Source organism: Nerophis ophidion, linkage group LG12 (genome assembly GCF_033978795.1).
Source record: "Nerophis ophidion isolate RoL-2023_Sa linkage group LG12, RoL_Noph_v1.0, whole genome shotgun sequence".
NCBI classification, from domain to species: domain Eukaryota; kingdom Metazoa; phylum Chordata; class Actinopteri; order Syngnathiformes; family Syngnathidae; genus Nerophis; species Nerophis ophidion.
In genome coordinates, this window is record NC_084622.1 from 41,541,972 (window position 1) to 41,552,060 (window position 10,089).

General features: G+C 44.0%; 1 protein-coding gene across 1 annotated transcript; it reads left to right on the plus strand.

Annotated features, from left to right (window-relative positions):
• The first annotated feature begins 2,739 nt into the window (after positions 1-2,739).
• LOC133562841 (SITS-binding protein-like) lies at positions 2,740-6,311 on the plus strand. Its single transcript, XM_061916648.1, has 3 exons — positions 2,740-2,781; positions 3,056-3,307; positions 5,501-6,311. Exons 1-3 carry the CDS (start codon positions 2,740-2,742, stop codon positions 5,672-5,674), a joined length of 468 nt encoding a protein of 155 aa, XP_061772632.1. The 3' UTR covers positions 5,675-6,311.
• The last annotated feature ends 3,778 nt before the right edge of the window (positions 6,312-10,089 follow it).

Here is a 10,089-nt window from a genome sequence, read left to right on the forward strand (position 1 = left end):
GCAGGGTCTCCTCCCCAACCCGGAGATGGCATTCCCCCCCTTTTCCGGGCGAGAACCATGGACTCGGACTTGGAGGTGCTGATTCTCATTCCGGTCGCTTCACACTCGGCTGCGAACCGATCCAGCGAGAGCTGAAGATCCCGGTCAGATGAAGCCATCAGGACCACATCATCTGCAAAAAGCAGAGACCTAATCCTGCGGTTACCAAACCGGAACCCCTCAACGCCTTGACTGCGCCTAGAAATTCTGTCCATAAAAGTTATGAACAGAATCGGTGACAAAGGACAGCCTTGGCGAAGTCCAACCCTCACTGGAAATGTGTTCGACTTACTGCCGGCAATGCGGACCAAGTTCTGGCACTGATCGTACAAGGAACGGACCGCCACAATAAGACAGTCCGATACAAAAATCATGCAATAAAATTATTACAATAAAATCATACCATATCACTTAATCAAATTAAGAAAAGTCATAAAAAGCCCTTTCATGGACACATACTTAATATACAATACCATAACAATACCACATCTCATTTACATCATCACACAAAGTCAATACATGCTCTTGTTGCCATCTGTCATCATTTGTAAAAACAACCAGGATTTTAACACACACACACCTCAAAATTTACAAAAAAAATGCTGTCACGGATAAATCTAGTACACAGTAAGTTGATCCGTCCACCTTAGTGACCGTGTGAGCAGCTTTGATTGCTCCAAAGCCACTTTTTAACTTCAATTGTAAATGAAGAGTAGTCTGTTAAACTTTTCAAGTTTGTTGTGAGGTGGTTCCATTCCTTTATGGCTTTATATGAAAAGGCTGATTGTGCAAAAGATGTTTCACATCTGGGTACGCTACACTGCCCCCTGGTGGAGGCTCGTGTGCTTGTAGTTGTCACAGCAGATGTTAGGTTTGAGTTGCTCAACGTCAGGACCGAAATTGAACAAGTTCTTAACGTTGTTTTAATGTCTTGTGCCTGCCGGTTTGGCTCTCCAAGTACCAACATAATGACCAACAATAAAATCAAGTAGCGAAGTAGGCTTTAGTATTCAATAAAAACAAGGACCGTTTTTTTTTGTTTTTTTTAACAAATATATCTAATATTTTTGACACTGCGATAACGGCTCGTCGTTCCAATATTTGATTACAAACCCCGTTTTCATATGAGTTGGGAAATTAGATGTGAGATGTAAACATAAACGAATACAATGATTTGCAAATCATTTTCACCCCATATTCAGTTGAATATGCTACAAAGACAACATATTTGATGTTCAAACTGATAAACTTTTTTTTTTTCTTTGCAAATAATCCTTATGTTTAGAATTATATGCCAGCAACACGTGAAAAAGAAGTTGGGCAAGGTGGCAATAAATACTGATAAAGTTGAGGAATGCTCATCAAACACTTATTTGGAACATCCCACAGGTGTGCAGGCTAATTGGGAACAGGTGGGCGCCATGATTGGGTATAAAAGCAGCTTCCATGAAATGCTAAGTAATTCACAAACAAGGTTGGGTCGACGGTCACCACTTTGTAAAAGAAATTGTCGAACAGTTTTAGAACAACATTTCTCAGCGAGCTATTGCAAGGAATTTAGGGATTTTACCATTTACGGTCTGTAAAATCATCAAAAGGTTCAGATAACCTGGAGGAATCACTCCACGTAAGCGATGATATTACAGACCGTTGATCCCTCAGGCGGTACTGCATCAAAAACAGACATCAGGGTGTAAAGGACATCACCACATGGGCTCAGGAACACTTCATAAAACCACTGTCAGTAACTACAGTCGGTTGCTACATCTGTAAGTGCAAGTTAAAACTCTACTATGCAAGGCAAAACCCATTTATCAACAACACCGAGGAACGCCGCTGGCTTCGCTGGGCCGGAGTTTATCTAAGATGGACTGATGCAAAGTGGAAAAGTGTTCTGTGGTCTTAAGAGTCCACATTTCAAATTATATTTGGAAACTGTGCACGTGGTGTCCTCTGGAACAAAGAGGAAAATAACCATCCGGATTGTTATAGGCGCGAAATTCAAAAGCCAGCATCTTTGATGGTATGGGGGTGTATTAGTGCCCAAGGCATGGGTAACTTACACATCTGTGAAGGCACCGTTAATGCTGAATGGTCCATACAGGTTTTGGAGCAACATATGTTGTCATCCAAGCAACGTTATCATGGACGCCCCTGCTTATTTCAGCAAGACAATGCCAAGCCACGTGTTACAACACCGTGGTTTCGTAGTAAAAGAGTGCGGGTACTTTCCTGGCCCGCTTGCAGTCCAGACCTGTCTCCCATCGAAAATGTGTGGCGCATTATGAAGCGTAAAATACAACACCGGAGACCCCGGACTGTTGAACGACTGAAGCTCTACATAAAACAAGAATGGAAAGAATTCCACTTTCAACGCTTCAACAATTAGTTTCCTCAGTTCCCAAACGTTTATTGAGTGTTGTTAGAAGAAAAGGTGATGTAACACAGTGGTGAACATGCCCTTTCCCAACTACTTTGGCAGGTGTTGCAGCCATGAAATTCTAAGTTAATTATTTTTTTTTTAAAAAAATAAAGTTTATGAGTTTGAACATCAAATATCTTGTCTTTGTAGTGCATTCAACTGAATATGGGTTGAAAATGATTTGCAAATCATTGAATTCCGTTTATATTTACATCTAACACAATTTCCCAACTCATATGGAAACGGGGTTTGTAAGTAATTATTTGGAAAAATCGTAGATGGAGCCCCCGTACTACAGTTTGAGAATCCTGCACGAGATAGTAAATCATCTCAGAAAGGAGTCTCTGCTGCATGTTTTAAAAAATAGAACTAAAAAAAAAAAAAAACATTTAACAGACAATAACAAGCTAAAGTTTGTCTTTTTTTTTTCTGTTGTGGAGCACACCTCGCGCCACCTGAACATTTTTTTTTCCCTCCTGGGCCATCAGGCACATGAACACTAACAAGATCTGATAGCTCAGTTCCAGCTCATGTTATTCTATTCTGTGTTCTTTGTGTTTTATGTTGCACGATTGCACCAAGTAAAATTCTTAGTTTGTGAACCCGTTGTCAAACAACGGCAATAAAAATTATTCTGATTCTGATTCTGATTGTGGTGGCTCACAGGTGCTCAACTTAACTCGGATATACATAACCAAGCACCAGAGGGATGTGGTGCCACTGATAGAAAAGTATGCGGAGGAGTGGCAGGAGACGGGAAGCCCCATCTACCGGCCCATGTGGTGGCTCAGTCCAGAAGACCCGCTCACCTTCGCCATCGACGACCAGTTCATCATTGGAGACGAGGTTTTTGATTGATTGATTCATTCATTCATTCATTGAATACGGTACATATTCCATACAATTGACCACTAAATGGTAAGACCACGTTAAAGGCCTACTGAAACCCACTACTACCGACCACGCCGTCTGATAGTTTATATATCAATGATGAAATATTAACATTGCAACACATGCCAATACGGCCTTTTTAGTTTACTAAATTGCAATTTTAAATTTCCCGCGAGGTATCAAGTTGAAAACGGCGCGGAATGTTGACGCATGCTTGTGACGTTATTGGTTGGAGCGGACATTTTAGCCCAGCGCCACTCGCGGCTAAAAGTCGTCTGCTTTAATCGCATATCGCACAGTATTTTGGACACTTGTTTTGCTGAATCTTTTGCAATTTGTTCAATTAATAATGGAGACGTCAAAGAAGAATGCTGTTGGTGCAAAGCGTCTAGCAACCCAAACACAGCCGGTGTTTCTTTGTTTGTTGTGAAGCTTTAATATGGAACAGAGCGGTCAAGCGAACATGTTTCTCTACCACATGTCAACCAGCAAGTTTTTGGATGACAAAATTGTGATATTAAGTCGGCTCTTACCGGAGACTTGAGCGGAGTTTGCGTCCTCCTGCAGCAGCTGTCAAAAAGGCAGCTGTGACTTTCTTGGCTCCTCCATATGGTTTCCATCAGAGACACTGGCGGTCACCGCAGTCCTCTGACTTTCAGGTATGACTTTATAATCTCACTTAAACACTAGTAACACAATAAGCAGATAAGGGATTTATTCTAGCAAATGTGTCTAATAACATCTGAATCGCTCCCACTGCCATCCATCCATCCATCCATCTTCTTCCGCTCATCCGAGGTCGGGTCGCGGGGGCAGCAGCCTAAGCAGGGAAGCCCAGACTTCCCTCTCCCCAGCCACTTCGTCTAGCTCTTCCCGGGGGATCCCGAGGCGTTCCCAGGCCAGCCGGGAGACATAGTCTTCCCAACGTGTCCTGGGTCTTCCCCGTGGCCTCCTACCGGTTGGACGTGCCCTGAACACCTCCCTAGGGAGGCGTTCGGGTGGCATCCTGACCAGATGCCCGAACCACCTCATCTGGCTCCTCTCGATGTGAAGGAGCAGCAGCTTTACTTTGAGTTCCTCCCGGATGGCAGAGCTTCTCACCCTATCTCTAAGGGAGAGCCCCGCCACACGGCGGAGGAAACTCATTTGGGCCGCTTGTACCCGTGATCTTATCCTTTCGGTCATGACCCAAAGCTCATGACCATAGGTGAGGATGGGAACGTAGATCGACCGGTAAATTGAGAGCTTTGCCTTCCGGCTCAGCTCCTTCTTCACCACAACGGATTGGTACAACGTCCGCATTACTGAAGACGCCGCACCGATCCGCCTGTCGATCTCACGATCCACTCTTCCCCCACTCGTGAACAAGACTCCTAGGTACTTGAACTCCTCCACTTGGGGCAGGGTCTCCTCCCCAACCCGGAGATGGCACTCCACCCTTTTCCGGGCGAGAACCATGGACTCGGACTTGGAGGTGCTGATTCTCATTCCGGCCGCTTCACACTTGGCTGCGAACCGATCCAGCGAGAGCTGAAGATCCCGGCCAGATGAAGCCAACAGGACCACATTGTCTGCAAAAAGCAGAGACCTAATCCCGCGGCCACCAAACCGGAACCCCTCAATGCCTTGACTGCGCCTAGAAATTCTGTCCATAAAAGTTATGAACAGAATCGGTGACAAAGGGCACCCACTGCCTTCGCCTTTTTTTTTTCTTTCTAGTGCTTCACTCTAACTTTCCTCATCCACGAATCTTTCATCCTCGCTCAAATTAATGGGGAAATCGTCGCTTTCTCGGTCCGAATCGCTCTTGCTGCTGGTGGCTATTATTATAGACAATGTGAGGATGTGAGGAGCCCGACAACCCGTGACGTCACGCGCACATCGTCTGCTACTTCCGGTACTGGCAAGGCTTTTTTATCCGCGACCAAAAGTTGCGAACTTTATCGTCGATGTTCTCTACTAAATCCTTTCAGCAAAAATATGGCAATTTCTGGAATGATCACGTATGACACATAGAATGGACCTGCTATCCCCGTTTAAATAAGAAAATCTCATTTCAGTAGGCCTTTAATCAATTCATGGTAGTCATGATGGGAGCCTCCTTGAGTCACATGTGCTTGCTTGAACGAGGTTTTTGCTTGCTTTTAGGTTCTGGTGGCACCGGTGGTGGAGAAAGGGGCCGTGAGGAGGGACATTTATTTACCTGACGGGGGCTTCCAATGGCAGGACAGCCAGAACGCTCAAGTGTTCGATGGAGGGACGTTCCTGCAGGACTACCCGGTGCCCTTGGAGGCGGTGGGTCTTTTCTTTCGGCGAAGATGATTGTCTCCATTTTTAAAAAAAACTTGTGCTGTTCTAAACTTGCACTTTTCCACAAAAAGACCATTGACTGCCTCAAGCCCTTGTCTTGGAGCAGCATGTAGAAATATATCTTTATACTTGCACTTTATTCTAAGATGTCTTTGTTTTCCCTTTTTTAACAATGTTAATCAGTTTTACCTCTCGGCTGATTTTGAAATATTTGGAATTTTTGTCGTTGTTGTTGCTGCTGTCCTGCGTACGGTGGCCTGGAAGTGCAAGACGCCTACATTTCATGAAACAACTTCAAATTACAGAAAACAAATTAAAGTTAAAGCACCACTGATAGTCACACACACACGAGGTGTGGTGGAATACCCTCTGCATTTGACACATCCCCTTGGGAGGTGAGGGGAGCAGTGAGCAGCAGCAGTGGCCACGCCCGGGAATCATTTTGGTGTTTTGAAGACATAACAGCTTACAATTACACAAACCAAATGAACAAAAGACAAACGTTTACAAATACACCAAGCAAATCACAGAAGACAAAACTAATTCTAATTTTAATCACATGAATAATTTGGAACGAGTTGGAGTATTTTAGTGAAATGAGGAACTAACGACCGTGTGGAAATGGAAAAAAAAAAACAATTGGTCGACGTAGCTGTCAATCTGTGGTTTGGGACATTCTCTGTCCAGTTTCTGCACATATTTGTAATGTTGAGTTGTCTTTTGTTTGTGTTTTGTGAAATTATAAATCGGTAGGGTGCTGAAAAACAGTCCATTTATATCCGAAACATGAATTCTATTTATTTCAATTTTAAAAATCAATTCTTTAACAAAAAAAAAAAGTTAAACCTTTTTTTTTTGTTTTTAATTAATCAATCCTAAAAAATAATACACGATGATACCATAATAATACAATTCCAATTCCAAAACCGAACCCGGCCCAGCAACATTCAGAATAGCAATCAACAGAGCAATTGACACAAAACAATCCAAAAGTAGTCAAACAAAAATGAATAATATCAACAACAGTATCAGTTGGCCCCATTCAGCAACCGTTTTTAAGAACAAATTGTGTTCTTAGGCCCACTTGTGAATTTTTTAAGGAGATTTTTATATTCACCAATGTTTTCTTAAGAACAAAATCTAAGAGTGCTTGAGAGCACTCTTAGGGTGGTCCATTTGTTAAGTGTGACAATTTCCCTTGCTTCTATTGTGTAATGTTAAATTAATATCATAGAAAGATAGATAGATGGATGGATAGATAGATAGATAGATAGATAGATAGATAGATAGATAGATAGATAGATAGATAGATAGATAGATAGATAGATAGATAGATAGATAGATAGATAGATAGATGGATAGATGGATGGATGGATGGATGGATGGACGGACGGACGGACGGATAGATAGATAGATAGATAGATAGATAGATAGAAGACAGACAGACATATCGCAAAATGACTAATATACCGTGTGCGTGCACACACGCACACAATTTCTGTTTAACGTCCTCAACTATGTGGACCTCGCTGCTTGACACCATGTTTACCGCATCGGTTATAGTGCCCCAGATCTTAGCTTTATATCTGCCCTTAAACCCCGAGTTTGCACTGCTGAGGATCACTACTTAGTTTTTCTCCCCTTCCTGCAATAGAACCTCCAATTTCTGAACTCGAGCAATTTTTCTTCCGCTTCGGGGCTACCTCAGCAGTCCCCCCTTTCTTAAACTTACGTTTTGACATTATGTAATTCCCCCTGCGGGATAATACGAATTTCTCTTCTGTAATCTTTTTGTGTTTTCTCCGTGTGTTTGATGTTCGGCTTTTCCGCCGGAATTCTGCCCTTATATGGGGAATTAAGGGCGTTTACCAATGCAAATTATGGAATTAGGGTGTTTACATATACATATTGGGGAAATATATCAGAGTTAGTTGGTGACGAACCCCAAGATGCAGAGATGGAGGCAGGCATTGAATAAGAAAACGTGATTTAATTCAAATTAAACTAGAACAAACAAAAGGGGTACAACAAAAGGCGCGCACGTGGGCGGATAACAAACAAAAAGAGCTAGTATGGGAACTAGAGAATAAACTGAGTTTATCATGGAAGTTAGCAAAAAACAAAAAGACCTAGCATGGAAGCTAGTGGGCTTCACTGTGGAAGAGGGGTTAGTGTGTCTGCCTCACAATACGAAGTTCCTGCAGTCCTGGGTTCAAATCCAGGCTCGGGATCTTTCTGTGTGGAGTTTGCATGTTCTCCCCGTGAATGCGTGGGTTCCCTCCGGGTACTCCGGCTTCCTCCCACTTCCAAAGACATGCACCTGGGGATAGGTTGATTGGCAACACTAAATTGGCCCTAGTGTGTGAATGTGAGTGTGAATGTTGTCTGTCTATCTGTGTTGGCCCTGCGATGAGGTGGCGACTTGTCCAGGGTGTACCCTGCCTTCCGCCCGATTGTAGCTGAGATAGGTGCCAGCGCCCCCCGCGACCCAGAAAGGGAATAAGCGGTAGAAAATGGATGGCTGGATGGATGGAAGCTAGCAGGTCTCGAGCAGGAAACAGAAGTCGTACATGTAATATGAAAAACAAACTTGGAAGCAGGGAACAAAAGCAGTAAGCTATAAACCGCAATCAAATAAAGCTTACCACAACGCTGCATTAACAAGACATGATACGACAGGTAGCAACAACAAGAGCGACATTGACATGACAATAATCCAGCACTGAAAGGAAGACAAAGCAGGTACAAATAGGAGCGGGCTGATTGACACCAGGTGTGGCCAGGTGCCAATCAGTCGCAGCTGGAGGGAAACAAAGCACTCAGGGAGACAAACAGGAAGCTGAACCAAAATAAGAGTGTTGACAGGAAATACTAAACACACAGAGTAAAAACTAAAACACAAACAAACTGTCAGTGGCAAACCTGACAAAAAAAGGGCGTGTTTATATGCAAATTATGATAGACACGCACGCGCTAACCATTTGGCATTCAGCAACTTAAGAACAGCAGGTGGGAACAATTTGGCCGTTTAAGGACACGTCATGAATTTGAATGCACTCCTCTGAGAAAACACTTAGGAAAAAAGATAAGAGGGAAAGTTGGGAACATATTGCCGACTGGGGCCCAATATTAATAAGAATTCCAACATAGCAATGACTGGAAATCCCTCATTTACATCATCATCACAGCAATTTATAAAAAAATAAAATAAAATAAAAACATTTAAAAAAAATTTAAAAAAAATTTTTTATAAAATAATTTGATTCGGAATTTAAAAAAAAAACTATTTATTAGTTGTTGTTTTTTTAATAGTAATAATAACTTAGATTTATAACGCGCTTTTCTAAACACTCAAAGCGCTCACAGAGAAGTGGGACTCAACATCCATTCACACCTGGAGGTGGTAAGCTACATCAGTAGCCACAGCTGCCCTGGGGTAGACTGACGAATTTAAGAATTCCATCCATCCATCCATCTTCTTCCGCTTATCCGAGGTCGGGTCGCAGGGGCAGCAGCCTAAGCAGGGAAACCCAGACTTCCCTCTCCCCAGCCACTCCGTCTAGCTCTTCCCGGGGGATCCCGAGGCGTTCCCAGGCCAGCCGGGAGACATAGTCTTCCCAACGTGTCCTGGGTCTTCCCCGTGGCCTCCTACCGGTTGGACGTGCCCTAAACACCTCCCTAGGGAGGCGTTCGGGTGGCATCCTGACCAGATGCCCGAACCACCTCATCTGGCTCCTCTCGATGTGAAGGAGCAGCGGCTTTACTTTGAGTTCCTCCCGGATGGCAGAGCTTCTCACCCTATCTCTAAGGGAGAGACCCGCCACACGGCGGAGGAAACTCATTTCGGCCGCTTGTACCCGTGATCTTATCATTTCGGTCATTACCCAAAGCTCATGACCATGGGTGAGGATGTGATCGTAGATCGACCGGTAAATTGAGAGCTTTGCCTTCCGGCTCAGCTCCTTCTTCACCACAACAGATCGGTACAACGTCCACATTACTGAAGACGCCGCACCGATCCGCCTGTCGATCTCACGATCCACTCTTCCCTCACTCGTGAACAAGACTCCTAGGAACTTGAACTCCTCCACTTGGGGCAGGGTCTCCTCCCCAACCCGGAGATGGCACTCCACCCTTTTCCGGGAGAGAACCATGGACTCGGATTTGGAGGTGCTGATTCTCATTCCGGTCGCTTCACACTCGGCTGCGAACCGGTCCAGTGAGAGCTGAAGATCCCGGCCAGATGAAACCAACAGGACCACATCATCTGCAAAAAGCAGAGACCTAATCCCGCGGCTACCAAACCGGAACCCCTCAATGCCTTGACTGCGCCTAGAAATTCTGTCCATAAAAGTTATGAACAGAATCGGTGACAAAGGACAGCCTTGGTGGAGTCCAACCCTCACTGGAAATGTGTTCGACTTACT

What these genes read in the sequence shown, in the direction of transcription:
- LOC133562841 (XM_061916648.1), top strand. Translation starts at nt 2,740, where the DNA reads ATGGAGCCCCCGTACTACAGTTTGAGAATCCTGCACGAGATA. An exon ending in TGAGAATCCTGCACGAGATA is followed by an intron (nt 2,782 to 3,055) that starts GTAAATCATCTC and finishes TAAAATTCTTAG; the next exon opens with TTTGTGAACCCGTTGTCAAA. An exon ending in AGTTCATCATTGGAGACGAG is followed by an intron (nt 3,308 to 5,500) that starts GTTTTTGATTGA and finishes GCTTGCTTTTAG; the next exon opens with GTTCTGGTGGCACCGGTGGT.